This window comes from Triticum dicoccoides, chromosome 7A, assembly GCF_002162155.2.
Source record: "Triticum dicoccoides isolate Atlit2015 ecotype Zavitan chromosome 7A, WEW_v2.0, whole genome shotgun sequence".
Classification (NCBI taxonomy): domain Eukaryota; kingdom Viridiplantae; phylum Streptophyta; class Magnoliopsida; order Poales; family Poaceae; genus Triticum; species Triticum dicoccoides.
In genome coordinates this window covers 582,651,733-582,672,628 of record NC_041392.1, presented here as the reverse complement: position 1 = coordinate 582,672,628, position 20,896 = coordinate 582,651,733, and the positions used below count along the sequence as shown (strand labels likewise).

General features: G+C 45.6%; 1 protein-coding gene across 1 annotated transcript; it reads right to left on the bottom strand.

The window, feature by feature from the left end:
• Window positions 1-19,539: 19,539 nt before the first annotated feature.
• Window positions 19,540-20,327, bottom strand: LOC119329196. The gene is made up of 2 exons (XM_037602201.1): window positions 20,055-20,327; window positions 19,540-19,978 (listed from the first exon to the last, which is right to left on the bottom strand). Exons 1-2 carry the CDS (start codon window positions 20,250-20,252, stop codon window positions 19,808-19,810), a joined length of 369 nt encoding a protein of 122 aa, XP_037458098.1. The 5' UTR covers window positions 20,253-20,327; the 3' UTR covers window positions 19,540-19,807.
• Between the last annotated feature and the right edge of the window lie 569 nt (window positions 20,328-20,896).

The window sequence follows — 20,896 nt, the reverse complement described above, 5'->3', positions numbered from 1 at the left end:
CATGTTATATATATTGTCCACTGAGCACACGGATTTGTTCCTTTAGTGTCTCCTTGAAAGAAAAAACATAGGAATTTTAATTTTCACTTGTCCTCCTTTTCAAATTCCTATTCATGAAGCACAAGACTAAGAGATAGTAGCATAATAGCGTTATAACCGTACATTTTCTTGTGGTTTGACTTAATCTCACCATGCTTCTTTGCATCCTGTGATCTTCCAATTGTTGTGAATCAAACACCCAGATTGGCAGAAATCCTGTGTTTTTAAATTCTCTGTTTTGCATGTGCATTCCTATCCTATTCATGTCTATTTCCTATCCCTGTATTGTTGGGATCCTCCAATTCAAACGAGCCCTTACAGAATTACTTCTCTTACAGATAGTTGTCAAAGAAAACCTTGCGTGGTTTGTCCCGCTCCTGCTGTGCCGTCGTCCACCCCAGCTCAGCTGCTCCAACGACAGAAGGGTCCAGCGTAGCAGGGATCCGGCCTCCAGACTGTCTTTCGCTGCCTCAGATCTTCTTTCCCGCTGCTGGCAGCCATGAAAACTGCACTACCATCATCAACCGAGCAGATGACCTCGAGGACTACACGGGTCCGCAAGAGAGGTCGCACTCTTTCGTGTCTGCTTACGTTATGCATCGCTTAATATTACATGCTACTTTATCGTCCTATTCACCGATTAGACTCTGAGTCAGATCCAAACTAATGGTCAAACTTGAGTTTTTAAATGGTTGTGGGGTACATATCGGGGCCGCTATCAATAGTATCTATCTACTATCTGGTTAATCTCCGGTGTCTACTATGAGTTTCATGTTGGGTGGGAAACAAATAGTAAAGAAGCCATTATCTGTATTTTTTAACTGAAGCCATTATCTGCCTGCTATTATTGGTTTTGGGTCTATCCACAGGTTGCTACCATCACTCTGGATTTCTGCATGCACTCCTTACATAATCTCACTATGTTTTATTCCTATGCATGACAGTTATTGTAAACAATGGAACTGAACATGTAGAGCAAAAGAGACGAGCCTTGTGTGGCAATAAAATTTCATGCAGACATCACTCCATGGTAGGCGCAAAGGCAGCCCCCCTCCACGCATTTCAGATTGTAATCGAGAGGAAGATATCTGTTCTGAGGGGGATTCAGAAGGAGAAGACAACTCCTATTTACCCCCTGAGGTCTTCGCTCTAACTTGGCATGCTGATGTTGGTTATATCATGCATATGGTGTCTTGCATTGCTTACTTTATACATCAAATATGTCATCTTCTTAGTTTAGACATCCTTTGTGTGAATGCCATCTGTTTAGTTTATTCATCGTTTATGTGAATTATGCAACACCATCTTGTTTAGCCAGGCATCATATATGTGAATTTTGCAATGCCATCCTGCTTAGCCAGTCATCTTATATGTAAATTATATCAGGTCATCCTTTTTTTCGTTACATATTACATTTGTCAACAATGTTATTACATTCAACTACTCTTCGTGTGCATCAGCCATTTGACATGGTGATGGCAAATTCTGGAGTGAAAACAAGGTCTTCAGAGCAGACTATGCTATCTGACGAAGCGCATATCTCGCTGGTTACGGATAGCTCCTCAGAGGAGGATTCAGAGACAGATGACCAGTCCTATCCCCCCTCGAGGTGTATGCTCTAACTTGGCAGGGTTATGTTGCTCATATCGTGCGTATGGTGTCTCGCTTTGCTATGTCATTTGATTAGTTTAGACATGCTTTGTGTGAATGCCACATGTTTAGTGTCTAATTACCATATATGTGAATTATGCATTGCCATCTTGTTGCAAGACATTATATATGTGAATTATACAATGCTATATTGTTGCAAAGGCATTATATATGTGAATTATGCAATGCCATGCTGTTTAGCCAATCATCATGTATGTGAATTATATCATGCTATCATTTTTTTGTATTACGTGTTCCATTTGGCGACAATGTTTGTATATTCAACTACTCTTCCTGTGCATTAGTCATTTGAAGCGGTGATGGAAGTATCTGGAGTGAAAACAAGGTATTCAGAGCATACAATGCTACCTGCTGAAGCAGACATCTTGCTAGTTACAGAGAGCTCCTCAGAGGAGGATTCAAAGACTGATGACCAGTCCTATTTTCCCCCTAAGGTCTATGCTCAAACTTGGCAGGGTTATATTACCCATGTCATGCATGTTGTCTTGCATTGCTTAGTTTTTACATCATATATGGATTGCCATCTACTTACTTGCTTACTATATAAATCATATATTTGAATTATATCATGCCATCATGTTTACATAGTACATACACATCATCTATCTGAATTATGGCATGGCAACCAATTTAATAAAGACATCATATAGTTATATCATCTCATCCTGTTTAGTGTTTACAGTCATCATATTTTGAATTATGGCATTCTATCCGTGAATGTATGTGAATTATGGCATGCCAACCTATTTAATAAACACATTATATAGTTATGTCATGTCATCCTATTTACATAGTCTCATATTTTGAACTATGTCTTTCCATCTTTCTTAGTTAGCCATCATAATGTGAAATTGTGTCATGCTATCCTGTTTAGTTAGCCATCATATATGTGAAATTGTGTCATGCTATCCTGTTTGGTTAGACAACATAAATATGAATTATTTCATGCCCTCTTTTATTCCCCACTATCCATTGCACCTGTCTATCATACAATGTCTATACTTTCAATTACTTTTCTTGTTTATCAGCCATTTGAATTAGAGAGCGTGATGGCAGTATCTAAGGGAGTAACAACACGGTCTTCAGAAAAGATAGTGCTACCAGTTGATGCAGATAGAACCACGGTTGTACTTCCCCAAGGACCAGATCCACCACACATAACCCAGAGTCTCGCAGATTGTACCCCTACCCAGTTGGACAGAGAACCAGCTACACCCCTTCTAACCCCAACCCCGGCAGATAGTAACCCAGTTCCAGTTGACACAGCACCATCTCCACCATAGAGCACCCAAACACGAGCAGTTAGTAAGGGAACTGCGGTGCCCAAAGCACGAGGACCACCACTCCGAATCCAAACTCAACGCTTAAAGGAGAAGAAGATTTGTTCTCAGGTCAGGTTCTGTAGCTATGGTTCATACTCCTTTGCTCTTGCATGACTGTATTTACTCATACCAACTATTTTCAAATTTGAAGGATGGAATTGAAACTCCAATGGCGCAACAGGTATGTTTTAAACCTGTTTCTTTAACTGGTTTGCTGTTGTAACCTGCTCTATGTTGATTTCAGTTTCAATTGAATAAAAAGTTATGTTCTCATGCCATGCACATTACAAGTGTTGTTATTGCTCTATAGTTACCCACACTTATATTCTGTCTATTCTGCTTTGTCTTGAACAAATATTATTTGAACTATGTCTCTATCTTGATTTGGCAACAAAAACTAGAATGATATAGACCATAAAGTGACCATGGTACATAGATATATGTTTGTTTCATGTTGTTATCCTGTCCACTTTACTACTGAACTCATTTACCAAAATGAGTTTCATATACAACATGGTAAACATGTGATGTGTCTGCTTGTTTCTCTTTTAGAATGAGGACAAAATATTGGAGAATAGTACCGCGTTATCCAATGGTAAAGGAAGTAATGCAGATAAGGTTCAAGATAGTGAGACATCCCTGTTGGTCTCCAAGAAAGCTGATAAAAACTATCTTGACGACAGTGAGGGAACCCAAAAGTCCTGTCTTGATGTAGTGTTCGAGTTACTGGCCACTACTGCTGGCACAAGCTCTTCGAACTCATTGCCTGAATCAGTTCATCTTCTTGAGTCTCAACTTCAAGTTGAAAGACATCGATCAGATGTGCTGCGACAGGAAGCTAAAGGACTGAGGAAGTCCCTAGAGAATTCAGATGCATATTTTCTGGTGCAACAGCAAGCGCTGGAGGATTTAAGTGCCAAACAAGAGAAAGTTAATAAGCTTGCTAAGCATCTTGCTAGCATTATGGGTACCCAGGATATTGTTTCTTGAGATCTTCTAAAGTGGTTTCAGTTCTGGATTTGTTTTGCTACGGCGTTTATTTGTGCTGGTCACCAACTTTGACAACCAGTGTATATGATATGTTGCTTTGTTCCCTATATTTGCACTGGCGGCGAACTTTGATGCCCAGTGGATGTAATATGTGTAATAGCCGTGATAGCCTAGCATTAGTTGCTTGCTTATTTATTTCCTTGTTGTCTTGTTTATTTGTTTGCTTGTAGTCATTGCAGTTCTTTTTCCGCGGTTAGCTAGTGGCAGCAATAACCTATTTTTTAAAGCTAGGCCACAATAACCATGGGCTAATATTTACTGTAGTGACACTGGGCCTCCTACTGGTCGTAGAACCAGTGGGCCTTCTATGGGCCGTAGAAACAATGGGCCTTCTGCGGGCCGTATTATCAATAGGCCTTATACGGGCCGTATAATCGATTGGCCAAACATGGGCCAAACAGACCGCATTATGGCCGTAAACGGGCTAGAGTTGGAAGCGTCCGTTCATGGGCCGACCATAACGGGCCATCGTTAATAGGCCGTATTTGATGACGCTATGAAATCGACCCAGCGTATTAACGGACCACAAACGGCCCGACTGTAACCACGGGCTGAATTTGGCCCACAAGAAGAAAATGACAGTAATGGGCCGTAAGTAAACGAATGTTGGAAATAAGCCCAAGAATAAATGGGCTCTGAGAAGGCCGAAAGATAACATGGGATGGAAACGGCCCAACGGAATAACGTGTCGTTAATGGGTATAAAGTGATACACTGTTCATTACGGGCCAGTTTCACCATGGACCGCTAATGGGTGTAAAGTGATACACTGTTCATTACGGGCCAGTTTCACCATAGGCCGTTGGTAGGCCAAGAGTTACATAGGGCCTCATATGGGTCGAAAGACGTCATGGGCCATACATGGGCCAGAAGTGAAAACGGGCTGGAATCATATTGGATGGCCCACATGATGCTACTGGGCCTAATTCGGATAGGGTGTAACGGGCCTTGGGTTAGCAGGCTGTAAATGGGCTATATTCGAACATGTCGTTAACAGGCTTTCCATGGGCCGGCCCGCCAGCTTTTGACCAAGTCAAATGGGCCGGCCTTTTCACAGGAATGGGCCTCTATTGGGCCGTGCCACGTGTCAATGTATCATAGGCGCCTTCTGGCCAATGAGTGGTTGACATCTGTCCCAACGATGAACCGACACGTGTTTCCTCCAGCCAATGATGATATTACACGTGGAAAATCCCCATTGGTTGGGGCTGTTAACGGGTTATCGGATCCAAAACCCGGCATAATAGCTTAACGGCGTTCCATTACGGTGGATGCCACGTGTCGGTCACCCTTGACGAAAGCACTTCTGTGACGCGTGATTTATCGTCATGGAAGTGGGTACTTCCGTGATGATAATTTCGGTAATGTCATGGAACACTTCTACGATAGCACAGGTATGACTATCTTGATTCTGTCATAAATTTGTCATGGATGTACATGCATGACAAAAAAAGCAACCTACTGTGACAAACACGTATCATCACGGAAGTGTATTTTTTTGTAGTGTTTTGGGGCTTGATGAAAAATCGAGTGCTAGTTTCTGTAGGTTGGCCCGCCCAACAAATGGGTTGCTGGTCCACCACAGACTCAGAGGATAAAAATACAAGTTGTATGGTGCAGAGGCAAGTAAAAAACCACCATCAAGAGCCATCCACTAAAGAAGAAGAAAATGTGTCTGATGTGCTTCTTCAGTCGTGCCGCCGGCCCCCTCTTTAATCCAGTTCGCTCGGGGATCTAGCTGGTATCATTTTTTCCAGAGGGCGAACAAGTATCAGCTAGGCCTAGGTATGCGTAGCCCACGACATATGAAGACAGGGTTTCAACTTATTTTTTAGGTCCATACCGGCCTATGGGCCTCCCAGCGTAGGTTTTACTTTTTCTTAAAGATTGGCAGCCCAATGTATTTTCTTAATAAAACGCAGATCTCTGTTCTATTTATCTATATATAAGAATACTAATGTTGTGTCCAATTTATGTTTTCCCTTCTAACCGCATTATATATATTTATATAATTACTAATATTGTATATTTTATAGAGACTTATATATACATTATAAAAACATCCCACGTGTTATTAACTTATAAAAGTAAATGTTTAATAGAAGTTGGCAAGGAAAATCCTGGTTGCTTTTGACTCACAGGTAGGAAAATCCTGGTGATTGCGTACAAAAGCTTGCGAAGATTTTAAGGACCAATGTAATAATAACGCGCTCATTTTTATTTTGAGCAATAACTCGCTAATTTGTTAATTTTATATATAAAAATGTGTCGCAGCGCTTTATTTTTTGATATAAGTTGCTCCTTCTAACCTAACATTATACTGTATATAGAATGAGCCCGGCTAATTCGTGTATTTCAAGAAAGTGCAAATGGGCTGGGATTTCTTAGAAAATATTAAATGGCTGCATTGATGCGAAATTATTTGTTCACCCAGCCCAACAAATGGACTGTACATTCTAGAAAATGGGTTAAAAAAAGAAAACATGGGTTAAATATATACCACATTTTTGCAGTCTGACATGTGGGCCAATAGGTCGAAGCCTACGCAGGGTGTTGTCAACTTGGTCAACAAATGATTATAACATCCACAGCCATTGGAGTTATATCCAACGGCCGGCATGCACCTTCAATCTCTCGTCTTCTTCCTCCAGCGTCGCTGGGACCGCCTGGCCCGGCCTCTGGCGGCTAGTGGCTCTGCTTAGCACGCATCACTGCAAAGTGCTACCCCACCGCCTGCCAGGCTATCCCTCCACACCACCACACCTCCTGTTATTCTCCACCGACTGTAGCCCCACGCCGCACCAGAACCACTTATAACCCTTGTACTCCTCTCAATCTGTCACTCCACTGCCGCGTCTTCCCATCTTCGGGTCGTTCTCATCCAGGGCCTTGCCGTCGTCCACCGCCTCGCTACGCTCGGCGCGGCATGGTCAACAAACGAGAGTCATCAGAAGAGGACTGTACGTGGAGAGCCTGACGGCTGAGATCCATGAGGTCCATGGTTGCACGCAAGGAAAGTTCCTCCTTATTAAGCAGAAAAAAATGTTTTCTCCCCCTGACAGCTAGGACCCATCGGTTGTATCTTCGCACGGAAGGAAGTGCATCCTTGTTATGCCAAAAAAACTATTCCTCCCATTGACAGCTGGGACCCGTTAGATTTGGTGGTTGACTTGTGGGCCTACTAAGCGGACGTGTACGCAGGGCTTTGTCAACTTAATCAACAAATAATTCTAGCAGCTGGACCGTTGGACGTTAATCCAATACCCGTGCTCCTTCTTCAACCTCTGTTCTTGCTCCTGTCTCCCGTGGGCGGTAGTGCTGCCGCGCACCCGAACCAGTCAAGTTTCCCACTCATCTCCATCTGCGACTCCACTGCCGCGTCTTCCCCATCTCCGGGTCGTTCCAGTATGGGGCCTCGCCATCGTCCACCATCCTTGGTGCACTTGGCACGGTGTGGTCAACATGGTCAACAAACGAGAGTCATTGGGAGATGACTGTACATGAGAGGCTGACAGTGGGGACGCACCACGCCCATTGATGCATGCATCCAACTGCATCCTTTTTACCCTAAAAAATAATGTTTTCTCCCCCTGACTACCGGGACCCACTAGCTACATCTACGCACGCAAGGAAGTGCGTCCATATTGTGGGCAAAAAAATGATTCGCCCCGTGACTACTGGGATCCACCAGCTACATCTTCGCACGCAAGGAAGTGCCTACAGTTGGGACCCACCTGGTCGAAGCGTACCTAGCATTGTCATTCTGGTCGCGAACATGTACGTACATACTGGTTGATGTGGAGGCGTGCATGTGTCATAGTAGAGGCGCACACGTAGCATGTACACGTACGTACAGCGGCCAGGGTGCAACAAAGAAAATACGGCCACATACGTACATACGGGCGGGGTCTCGAACGCCTACTCATGCATACGTACAGCTAGGGCTCGTGTACATGGTTGTGGCCAGGTCGGAGCAGAGAAACTGCATCGTCGTCGTGTTCATGGGGAGGCAACGAAATGCGCTGTGTTCATTGGGAGGCAACGGAACGCGTGTTGTTCATCAGGAGCCAACCGGCTTGGACGGAGGAGCCAATGGAAATGAGGCCTGCCGTACCGCAGAACAGAGGAAACAGCCTTGTGTTTGACCGGCCACGATGGAAACTGGATCATGTTCATCGGGAGGGGTCTTGCGAACCGCAAAACAGAGGAAACAGACCTCCTACGGTCGAAACGGGGTCCTGTTGATCGGGAGGGGTGTGGCGTACCGGAAAACGGAGGAAACAGACATGTGTTGGAGCGCTACGGTCGAAACGGGGGTCCTGTTCATCGGAAGGGGTGTGGCGTACCGCAAAATGGTACTCCACGGGATATTGTTCATCTCCACCGTCGACCTCCTCCAGCCTCCGCAGGCTCCTGTTCATCCACCATCGACCTCCTCCAGCCTCCACCTGCGACTGTTCATCCACGGGCTCCTGTTCATCCAGCCTCCACCGCGCACTCCTCCACCGACTACTGTTCAACCATCCCTCTCCACGGGGTCCTGTTCAACCACCCCTCCATGAGCTACTGTTCATCCAGCCCTCCACCGGCTACTGTTCCACCAGCCCTCCACCGGCTACTGTTCAACCAGCCCTCCACGGGGTCCTGTTCATCCAGCCCTCCACGAGGTCCTGTTCATCCACCGACTCGATCGATTAGGGTCCTCTTCATCCAGCGGCAACGGCCTCTACTACTACGGGGTCCTGTTCATCTAACCTCCCACTAGGAATTGTTCATCCAAACCCCCCAACAATGCTCACTGTTCATCAAGAGGCAGCATCGGTCGGCTTCAGTTAGAAGCAGTAGCGAAGGAATCACTCGGGTTCAGTTAACAACAAGGGATCGATCGATCGCTCGGGTTCAGTAACGTGTAGCCTGCAGTGCAATCGCTCGGGTTCAGTTAGAGCGCAACGCCTCGCACACACGCGCATACCTACAAGAGAAACACGCAACGTTCGGCCCCGACCACCCACCATAACCAGGAACTCCCCCAATATTTTCCTCACCCTCACTTCTACCACGGTTTTCTCCGTCATGGACGACCAAAGAATGTCATGCAGCTGCGTCTCCGGCCCGCCCAGGACGAAAAGCCCATTTTCTGTCATGATTTTTTGTCATAGATGTAGGAGCCCACCACATCTATGATGATACCAGGTTTTGTCACAATTATCATCATAGAAGTTTCATAAGCATGATAGAAAAAAATCATTCGGCCCAAAATGTCATGATGTGTCTTTTTTGTAGTGTAGTAGTTCTGCTATGTTTATGAGTAGTGTTGTACTTGTGATATTCATGCTTGTCATCATGCCATGCTCAGTTGGATATGATTCATTGTTGATATGGTTGTCGCACCCCATGCTTATATCATGCTCATGCATTGTAATTGCATCATGTTATTTTATCATGGCTCAGCATATTGCATTCAAGTTTAACCGAATTAAATTGAACTAGAGCAACTATTGGTTGAGTCATGGTGCCACCATATCGGGATGACAAGTGCAACCACATTTCCCTTTATGGGGAGGCCGTTAGTCGTTCGTTGCCATGCCTTTTGTCGGTGCTTCCAACGAGGCAAGGTTATGGGCATGTGTTACCCTGGCCCGGTAAGGAAACATAATCTTGTGGACCCATTGTTGTTATGGTACCATGTCCCCGTTTCGGATTGTTTATTTGCCACGACGGTGGTAGTTTTGCCTTTGGTAGGCTGGGTCACCCAGGACTAAGCCCAGTGGGGAGTTGGTCGGAGTTGCCGTAAGAGTGTCATGGCAAAGGGAGAGTTCTATCAGAATGACGTTGGTCCACCCGAATGGGAGTGCGAGGCCATGGGTTCCATGGTGTGGGTAAAGTGCGCTACCTCTGTAGAGTGTATTAAATCTATCGGTAGCCACGCCCGTGGATAAGGGCCTAGTTCGTAGTTGTTCACACTATGGGTCAACAGTAATAATAATAATAATAAATTGCTTAACAACAACCCCGGTTCGATGATGAGAAAGAGATTGGTTGTGATCAAGAGAGGATCACGGAGGTATCGTGGATACCAGAGTTGGTTGATCTTTATGTGAACGTGAGATGATCACTGTGGTATCGAGGATACCGAGTTGTTGGACATTCGTGATGTTGTGCGAGAATCGTGGGAAAAGATCAAGCTCCTTGTGGTCATTTAATGATTACTACGATATTGTTTGTACCAAGCTTAATTTGATCCTGAGATGATCGTGTGATGTACGAGGCTGGTACGTGATGCATGTGATGGTTACGAGGTAAACCGAGCAGAATAAGTGGGGCATATAGTGTCATCATGTTGCATGATAGTGTCATCATGTTTATATGCACATGCCATGCTCATATTGTTCTAGCTATACCATGTTGTTAATGCCATGTTGTTCTGATGATCTCATGATAATCCCTGCTTAACATGTAATTGACATGCTGTTGTTTGTCTTGAATGCTTCTGGTTATTGTGAGCTTGCAAGTACATTCAATGTACTGACCTGGCGTGTCATGCTAGTTTGCGGGTCATGCCGGATTTGATTGCTTGTTTGCCGTGGATTCCTTGTTTGCGAGCTAGGATAAGGGTTCCAGCCAAAGTCCCTGTGGAGTGGAGTTCACCACGCCGTCGTTGTTCCGCTGCTAGAACTCATTCCGCTGCTTCGAGTTGTTCTGCTACTTGCATAGAGCAACCGTGGCAGGCGTAGTGTCGTCGTGCCAGTGTAATTCCTCATTATATCAGAACCCCTTGTACCCAATATAGATTGTAATAAAGAGCTGATTTGTTCTATGCTAAGCAGTGTCGTATTCCAGAAGACTTCTCCTCGATCTCTGGGTTGGAATACGGGGCGTTCCTGTTTCTCTGAGTCGGGGTGACACAAACTATTGCTAACTCATAGTGATAAAGTAAAGCAATTACATGGCGTGTGCATTTCATACAATAAAGAGACAACCACAAGGCTCATGTCGGTTGTCAGATATCTTACAAAACATGAACATCTCATACAATAATGTTTATCACATCCTATCTTGACCATATCATATCACAACATGCCCTGCAAAAATAAGTTAGACGTCCTCTACTTTGTTGTTGCAAGTTTTACGTGGCTGCTACCACTACACCATGACACTCAAAGCAGCGTTAGACAATCTGCCGGCATAAGTCACCTACAGCGACACATTTTATGTCGGTAGAGACCTTTCCTGACATAAAGGTGGGTGTCGCCTATAGTCCTGTCGGGAAAGGGCTTTGCCGACGGATAAACCTTTTCTGACAGATAACATGACAACATTAGTGATATCTTTCCCGACAGACATTTCTGCAGCGACAAATAGCTCTATGCCAACGGTTTAAGTGATGCCATAGCTACGCCGACAGTCTGTCTGATACTACGTGCGCCGATAGATAGTTCATTGTCCATTTCTATGCCGACAGTTTATCTGCAGTGTGTTATGCCAACATATAATGTGACATGAACACTTCTACCGACACACTTAGTGCGAGGGTTATACATTTCAATTCATGTTCAATATGCAATACAATTGCACTCTTCCATTCATCACAAGGTAACAAGCAATGCATTCATTCTAAGATATGTAGATGATTCCACTTACACTGTTCCATTCATAACAAGATAACAGGCACATCATCCATTCAACATTCACAGAAGATTCATTGGGTTTCTTCACTCAAGTAGCTACATCCACTAAGAAAATAGCCAAGTGGCATATGTCAGAGTTGACATTCTGGTCATGTCCTATTACAAAATATGAGCAAGTTCTCAAAAGACCAATCATTTTATCACTTGACTACTACAAAATATTATGGAAGATACCTAGTCTTCGATCAAGCCGACATCAACTTCCATATGCACAAAATGCGTCGACAATGTTCCATGTTATGGTCAAAAGCGATCAGTGGAACATCCTAGATCAACTTCACTACTTGCTACTTTCTGCCATTTGTCCCTGCAAAAGAACTTGTATCTTTGAGCAATCTTAGAAAATGACAAGCACAAGCAACGAAATGAAGTCAGGATGGAATAGATGTGATTTTTTGTAGACCATAATATTGTACAAAATGAAGTATTGCATATTGGACAAACATTAGCCTTAGCATGGTTTTTCCAGAAAAGAATGCAATCATGTTCACATGCATGAATACTAACATATCCAAGTCCTAGGCATTTCACCAATTTCTTAGCTTCATTATAGTTCTTCGCTAGTGAGGACCCTTCAGGAAAAGCATCATTAAGTAGATCTAGCAGCAGGTTAAAACTTTTATCTGACCATCCACCAAGCAATTTGACATGAAGTAATCTAATTATGAAACATAGTTTTGAGAACTTCTTACACCTAGGATATAGCTCTTGACTAGAGTCATTTTTTAACTTTTGAAGAGCTTCTAAATATGCATCAGTCTGCTCAGAAACGGTGTCATCTTCAAAGTCCCCCTCCTTATCTAAACCACCCCCTAAGTCTCGAAGCAAATCAGAAATGTCATCCTCTTCGGGTGACTCCTCCTCGATCTCATTCTCATGAGCGTCAGGAACATTCAAGAAAGAAGAACTAGATTCTCCATGAAAAATCCAAGCTTTATACCCACGGAGAAACCCATCACATACCAGATTATCACGCACCTCTCTTTCTTCATTCCATAATGAGTTTGAACAGTTCTTACAAGGACATAATATTTTGTTTCCGTATGAATTACTAAATGCAAAGCTTAAGAATTTTTCCACCCCTTCCAAATACACCTTTGGGTGCCTACATGTTATATAAATATACATGTGCATCAGATCAAATGTAGTTAAATAATTGCTAAACGCCCTATAACCACTAAAATTGTGTGTTATACCTAGGCTCATCCATCCACCTTTTGTCCATGGTGACTGCACCTTGACAACTAATTCAGAGACTGAAATGTACAGATTTGGAATATCGATGTTGCTGTAGAGATTCGGAATATCAATGTTGCTGCAAAAAAATGTCATTCACTATGAACATGCATATCAAATAGAAAAAAACTTAAAACATGGACATTAAACTTAAAACCAGCCTGGATACGCTTAATCATATGCCTTCTAGAGAGATCTATCTATGATGAAATAATAGTTCAGTAGGCATTACACAGATCACACTAAGTAGTGTTCACACAACCAAATCTGCAACTACTTGAAATAGAAAATGAACAACAAAAATTTGAAACTGAAAAAATATCATGCAAGTCATCCAATCAGATCATCACACAAGCATTATTCAATCGGGCCATTAGTAATTACAGAAGGTAAATCACCTCTTGAATTCAGTAGACGGGGCAGAGGAAAGTAGCAGGAATGGAGGTCGACCGTGGAGGTGGATCCTTGATGAGTTGCTGCTCCTCGACGAGGTGGACAGGTTGCTGCTCTCGGCGAGGTGAACACACTGCTGCTCCTCGGCCAGGTGGACGCGCTGCTGCTGCTTCTCCTTGCCAGTGGTGGTCGACGGTGTTGCTGCTCCTCGCGCAGCGGACGGAGCTGCAGCTCCTGGAAGGGTGGTGCGCAGCGGGCTAGAGAGTTGTGGCGCGACGGAGGGCCAGAGGACGGGTGGCGGCGCGTAGGCGGGGCGGCACCGCAGTGGGTATGGCCGGCGGCGCGGGTAGGGGCGGAGGCGCAGTGGGTCGGGGCAACGGCGCAGGTCGGGGGCGACAGTGGATTAGGTCGAGGGCTGAGAGCCTGAGAGATTGGGGATTGGGGATTTGGGATCGAAGGGTTTTTTATTATCTTTGCCTTTTTCTGCTCGTATGGCGTGCGCATGGCTCTCTTTTCGCGCCATATTTTTGGCTGTGGGCTGAGGCGAAGAACGCCAACACATTTGGTGTCCACATGAATCGGCGACACACTGGCAATCGCTAAAGATTTCATCTACCAAAAAAAATGACGTCGATGCTCCTGTGGAGCTTTGCCAATGGATAATATGTCATGAGCTTATATAACTCCGACATACTGTGTGTCGGTACAGTTTGAGACAAAATAAGTGTCGGCGATTCTCACCTATACCAACAGATGCATGTCGCCTTTGTAGTGTCATGGTGTAGTGTACGGGCTTGTAGCAAGAACCATTCTTACCTACGCATAAAACCACAATGGTGTTTCGTCAAGTTTGCTATTTTAACCTTCTTCAAGGACCGGTCGCAGTCAAATTCGATTCAACTAAAGTAGGAGAAATAGACACCCACCATCCACCTTTATGCAAACTAGTTGCATGTTAGTCAGTGGAACCGGTCTCATGTGCGTGGACATGTAAGGTTGGTCCAGGCCGCTTCATCCCACAATACCATTGAATCAAAATAAGACGTTGGTGGTAAGCAGTATGACTATCACCGCCCACAACTCTTTGTGTTCTACTTGTGCATATCATCTACCCAAAGACCTAGCTCTAATACCACTGTTGGGAATCATTGCATGGAAAACAAAACAAAAATCTACGCTAGGGATGGCAATGGGGACAATCCCCTATGGGGATACCTAAAACATCCCCATCCCCATCTATTCCCTATCATCCCATCCCCATCCCCGTTTACATGACTGGGGATGAAATTTCCCCATACTCATATACATAATATGACACCCTATAATCAACATACATACATGGTGTTGTCCTTGTCCTGCTAATGCCTATCTAGGCCATATTGACTTCTTGGTCATGATGGCAGCCGATGTGAGGATGTCAGATAGTTTTAAGGGTTTTTCAGAGCTTTTTTTTGTTTCCGCAAGTTTTTGTGTGAATATTTTAAGGTTGACCGCAGTATCACAGTTACTAACCAGGTCCCCGATGGGTATTGGGTCTAGGGAATAGTATATCGTCCCCATCCCCGTCGTACCCTATGGGGAATACAATAGTTTGGTAAATATCCCCATGGGGATGTTTTTCGCCCATCCCCACCCCCTAATAGATGAAATCCCCATGGGTTTGGCGGGTATGGGGCCCCGTTGCCATCCCTAATCTACACACACGCAATGATCTATCCCTGGTGATGCATAGAAACGAGGGGGGAGTGTGTCTATGTACATTCATAGACCGTAAGCGGAAGCGCTTCACAACGCGATTGATGTAGTCGAACTTCTTGTCATGTCAACCGATCAAGTACCGAATGCATGACACCTCCGCGTTCTGCACACATTCAGCTCAGTGACATCCCTCTCCTTCTTGATCCAGCAAGACGTCGAGGTAGTAGATGAGCTCCGTCAACACGACGGCATGGTGACGATGATGGTGAAGTGATACTTCTGCAGGATGCTGCTAACGCGACACTATGATCAGAGACCCTTCGACGAAATTGTGTGCGATGCAATAATCGCAAACAAAAGGTGCAAAATGTATGCAATGACGGATGCATCAAACACAGTTTGGATTTTAGTTGCGTGTGCAATGCAGGGCATATGGTTCAGTTAAATTAATTGTTTGCGATGAGGAGGAACAAAACAAGCGGGCAGCCAGATGAAGGTGTGTGCGATATACAACATACAGTTCACTCGGATGAACTGTTTGTGATTGGGCAACACAAAAGAAACGGTCAGCTAGATCAAGGTGTGTGTGATATATGGCATGCGGTTCACTCGGCCTTGTCGTTAGTGTGTGACCTCTGTGGCAACCATTCGCTCCCCACTAGCCTCTTCTTGTACCATGGCAACTGTCCACCGCCTCTTCGCCATTCCCTCTCGATTTGGAACTGTTGTCGCACGCTCTTCCTCCCTCCATTTGCCTTCACCCTTCCTTCTGCCATTGTTCGATCATCTTCTCCATGGAGGGAACAGGCCGAAAACGACCCCATTATTCTTCCCCTGATCTGAAAGATGACGTGGTGGAGGAACTCATTGATCGGTGCAACGTCATCACCTCGGCTAGCACGGCAGGTTCATTCAAGTCCATTCTTGACTCCACAAATAACATCATTGCAAAGAACCCAAGGGTTCAGGAGCGGTTTGATCTCCCCTATCTTCTTCACCATGACGCTGGGCGCCGGCGTGGGGACAATGGAAGCGTCACCTTGTGTAAGTTGATGCCGCTTGATAATGATACGTGTGATGTTAAGATGTCATCGCTTGAGGGTAAGGCTTGGGCAGGTGTAAATGGAGATTGGGTTGTTTATATTGGGTATAACTGTGAGTGGGAACTTGTGAATGTGTACACTCGTCACCGGGTTCCACTTCCAAAAATCACAGACTGCCCTGAGGTTGAGCACACAGATGATCTATGTATGTTCAAATACGATCATGGTGACTATCATCTACGGAAGATAGCAATTTGTCCAGTTCCCAACCGCTCTTGGAATTACAAGAACTATGAAGTTGTTGCTATCTTCGACAAGCTTGTTGTCATCCTTACTTCCACGCCTCGATGGATATTGCTCAAAAATCAATTTTTGTACACGGATGAGTATTGTGATGCAATTCAATACGAGAGTCATGTGTTTGCTACCACCACTCGTGGCACTGTTTTTGCATGGAATCCTTATGACTTTGGTATGTTTGTCTTCCACCGTAATTATAATTGTTTCATCCACATGCATGCGGGTTAGCTCGTTTCCCTTTACTAATTAACCTTCCTGTGTTTCCAAGGTCTTGTGAACATTCCACAACTTATACTTGAAAAAAATTATAATCAAGGGGGAGATGACGATAGTGATGATCATCAGCATGAGGACGAGCAGGACCTATATACTTAGTGGCGCCTGGCAACTTATTCCGATGGATCACCTCTTATTGTATGTATACAGGGCACTGCTGATGTTACTAACGAAGTAGGTGTTGTCTCCCATGGTCGCACTCTCTAGACCTATTCCAACATCCGTTGCAGGTATTCGGGATGGATACTAGTGTGCTAGCGCCAACACCTTCTCCTTGGTTCAGTATTGATAGTCTTGGAGAAAACTCGCTCTTCCTTGGACAAAACTATCCAATGATGGTGAAAGGCAATCCAGCTACTGTTGACACAACATTAGTACCATTTATGAGAAGCAACTGTATCTATACCTTGGACATTGCTATGGTTCCCTACCCTGGCTATCACAATATGTAACACCCTCGATGCGGCTATATCTCCCACGTGTCGAAGCACGACTTAGAGGCATAACCGCATTGAAAGCAATGTCGCAAGTGAGGTAATCTTCACACAACCCATGTAATACATAAGGGAAAGATATACATAGTTGGCTTACAATCGCCACTTCACACAATTACATGAATAAAGCATTACATCATCCAGATACAATCAAGGTCCGACTACGGAACCAAAATACAAGAAGACTACCCCAAAAGCTACACAGATCCCCGATCGTCCCGACTGGGCTCCACTACTGATCAACTAGAACAAAACAAGACAAAGGACAAGATCTTCATCGAGCTCCTCCTTGAGCTGGGTTGCTTCATCTGCACGGTAACCTCGGCACCTGCAAGCTGGTTTTGGAAGTATCTGTGAGTCACGGGGACTCAGCAATCTCACACCCTCGCGATCAAGACTATTTAAGCTTATAGGAAGGGTAAAAGGTATGAGGTGGAGCTGCAGCAAGCGACTAGCATGTATGGTGGCTAACATACGCAAATGAGAGCGAGAAGAGAAGGCAAAAGCACGGTCGAACAACTATGATCAAGAAGTGATCCTAGAACAACCTACGTCAAGCATTACTCCAACACCGTGTTCACTTCCCGGACTCCACCGGAAAGAGACCATCACGGTTACACACGCGGTTGATGTATTTTAATTAAGGTCAACTTCAGGTTTTCTACAACCGGACATTAACAAATTCCCATCTACCCATAACCGCGAGCACGGCTTTCGAAAGTTCAAAACCCTGCAGGGGTGTCCCAACTTAGCCCATCACAAGCTTTCACGGTCAACGAAGGATATTCCTTCTAGCGGGAAGACCCGATCAGACTCGGAATCCCGGTTACAAGACATCCTCGACAATGGTAAAACAAGTCCAGCAAGAGCGCCCGATGCGCCGACATCCTGATGGGAGCTGCACATATCTCGTTCTCAGGGCAACACCGGATGAGCATTACATACAGCTAAAACCAGCCCTCAAGTTTCCCTGAGGTGGCGCCGCAAGTGGCTCTAGTTCGGACCAACACTTAGACAAGCACTGGCCCGGGGGGTTAAAATAAAGATGACCCTCGGGATGCGCGACTCCCAAGGGAAAAAAGGCTAGGTGGCGAATGGTAAAACCAAGGTTGGGCCTTGCTGGAGGAGTTTTATCCAAGGCGAACTATCAAGGGGTTCCCATTATAACCCAACCGCGTAAGGAACGCAAAATCCGGGAACATAACACTGATATGACGGAAACTAGGGCGGCAAGAGTGGAACAAAACACCAGGCATAAGGCCGAGCCTTCCACCCTTTACCAAGTATATAGATGCATTAATTAAATAAGAGATATTGTGATATCCCAACAAGTAAACATATTCCAACAAGGAACAACATCTCCATGTTCCAACAAGGAATAAACTTCAATATTCACCTGCAACTAACAACGCTATAAGAGGGGCTGAGCAAAGCGGTAACATAGCCAAACAACGGTTTGCTAGGACAAGGTGGGTTAGAGGCTTGGTTCAACAATATGGGTGGCATGATAAGCAAGTGGTAGGTATCGCAGCATAGGCATAGCAAAAGAGCGAGCAACTAAGCAACCAAAGATAGAAGTGATTTCGAGGGTATGGTCATCTTGCCTGAAATCCTGCAAGGAAGAAGAACGAGTCCATGAATAAGATAAACGGACGTAGTCGAACGGATCCTCACACACACGACGTTATCGGAACCAACCGAAGAAACAACACCGGAAAGAAGCAAACAACATAGTAAACAACCAACACATCAACATGGCATGATGCACAATCGAGTACGATGCATGTCCGGTTTAATGATGCATGGCATGACAAAGTGCACAAGCAATCCTACAATTAAGTGAAGCTCAATATGCATCGGGATGCATATTAACAAAACACCACATCAAGTTAATTAGTTCGATCTCGTTTAGGTACTCAACAATATTAAATGTTGGTTAGCATGGCAAGAGGTGAAGCAAAGTAAAACTACCTATCTAGGCAAGTTTAAATGAGGCCGGAACAACAAACAACAAGTCTGGGAAAATCCTCATATGCATATATTAGGTTTGGTACTGTTCTGCCCTAAACCAAATTTTATAGTTGTTAAACATGCAAGATGAGTGCACCATGTTAAACTAGGCATTTTTCCACCCCAATAACATATAAAGTTTATTAAATTCGGAGTTACGGTTATTAAGTTATGGAATAAAACATTTTAGCATGGCAATAGGCAAAATTTAAACAAACAACATTTTAAACATTTTAAACATGGATGAAAGTTGCATACTATTAAACTAGATGAAATTCTAAGCAAGTTTCATATATAATTTATTTTAATCCGATGCACGGTTTGTGAGATATTAAATGCATGATCAACAATGGCTTTTCTGTAAAACTGCAATCCTGCGGATAAAGAACAAAATCACAGAACAGGGAAAAAACCCTATCGGGCTGAATCTGAAAGCTCTGCTGGCCCAACCCGAGAGGGGGGCTCACATTGGGCCAAGGCCTGCTGGAGGAGGGAGAGGCCGGCAGAGGCAAAGCTGGGCCGAGGTGAGGCCGGTCCAGGCGCGGTGGATCTGGCGGTTGACTCGATCGAGTCAACGTGGTCGAGCGATCACTGGCGCTGGTCGTTGTTCTGAAGGAAAAACGACAGTGATGGGTTCAGGCCGACGCGGGAACGGGCAAGGGCGGTGCAGGGCCGGGATGGCGCGATGGCACAGAACTTGGGGCGCCGGTGGCGTTGGTTGAAGGTGGCGGCGGACGAGGAGCCTCTCAGGCGACGGCTCTGTCACAGAGGAGACAGAGGGAGTCCGGTGAGATAAAGAGATAGGAAGGAGGCGACGGAGAAGAGGTGCGGTGACCTGCTGGTGTTGGGGAACTCCGGCAAAAACGAACTGCAGAAGGTGGCCTTGTAGCGCTAGAGCTCGAGGCGAGGGGCATCTCCTCGAGGAGGAGGAAGAAGCAGGGCGCGGCGGCGGGGATGGAAGCAGGGCGCGGCGACGGGGATGGAAGCAGGGCGCGGCGGCGGGGATGGAAGCAAGGCGCGACGCAGTGCTCATTTCCCTTGCGGGCTCGAGGAAGAAGCAGAGGAGGCAGAGGAACTGGGCGCTGCGGCGCAGTTCGGTTCCTGCAGGGATGCGAGAACAACGCCGATGTGCTCCACGTCCACGGCAAACGCGGAACTTGAGGCGCGAGGTGGGGCGGGCTCGAGCAGATCCGGCGGTGGCGCTTGCTCGGGGGCTACCGGACGAAGCGAAACGACGGCGGCGACGCCGTGGGGCTTGGGCGAGCTCCTGCTCGTTCCTGGGAAGGAGAGAGAGGGCCACCGTGAGAGTGAGAGAGGAAAAATTAGGAGGAGGAGAGAAACGGGACGAGGCCGGTCCTGGTCGTGGCCGCCGGCGGTGGGGTCGCCGGAGGGCGCGGCCTGCAGGGTCGGTGAGGCTCGGGTGCGAGGGCTCCTGCTCCGCTGCTGCTACGGGTTCGAGGAGAAAGCAGAGGAGGAGCTTCGGGGAAGGAGGAGGTGGATCTCTAGGAAGACAGGAGGAGTGGATCTGGTTGGGTGGCTGAGAAAAACGAGGAGGATGCGGCGGCGACCGAGGGGAAGGATCCCGAGGGGGATTTGGAGTGAGGCGGCGGCTGAGGGGGACAAACGACCTAGTTTTTAGGGCTTGGTCTGATATATATAGCAAAAGGATTAAAAGAG

Excerpts from the sequence above, each read along its gene's own strand:
- LOC119329196 (XM_037602201.1), bottom strand. The coding sequence starts at position 20,252 with ATGAGCACTGCGTCGCGCCTTGCTTCCATCCCCGCCGCCGCGCCCTGC. Across the intron at positions 19,979-20,054 it reads GAGTTCCCCAACACCAGCAG|AGCCGTCGCCTGAGAGGCTC; the intron begins GTCACCGCACCT and ends CCTCTGTGACAG.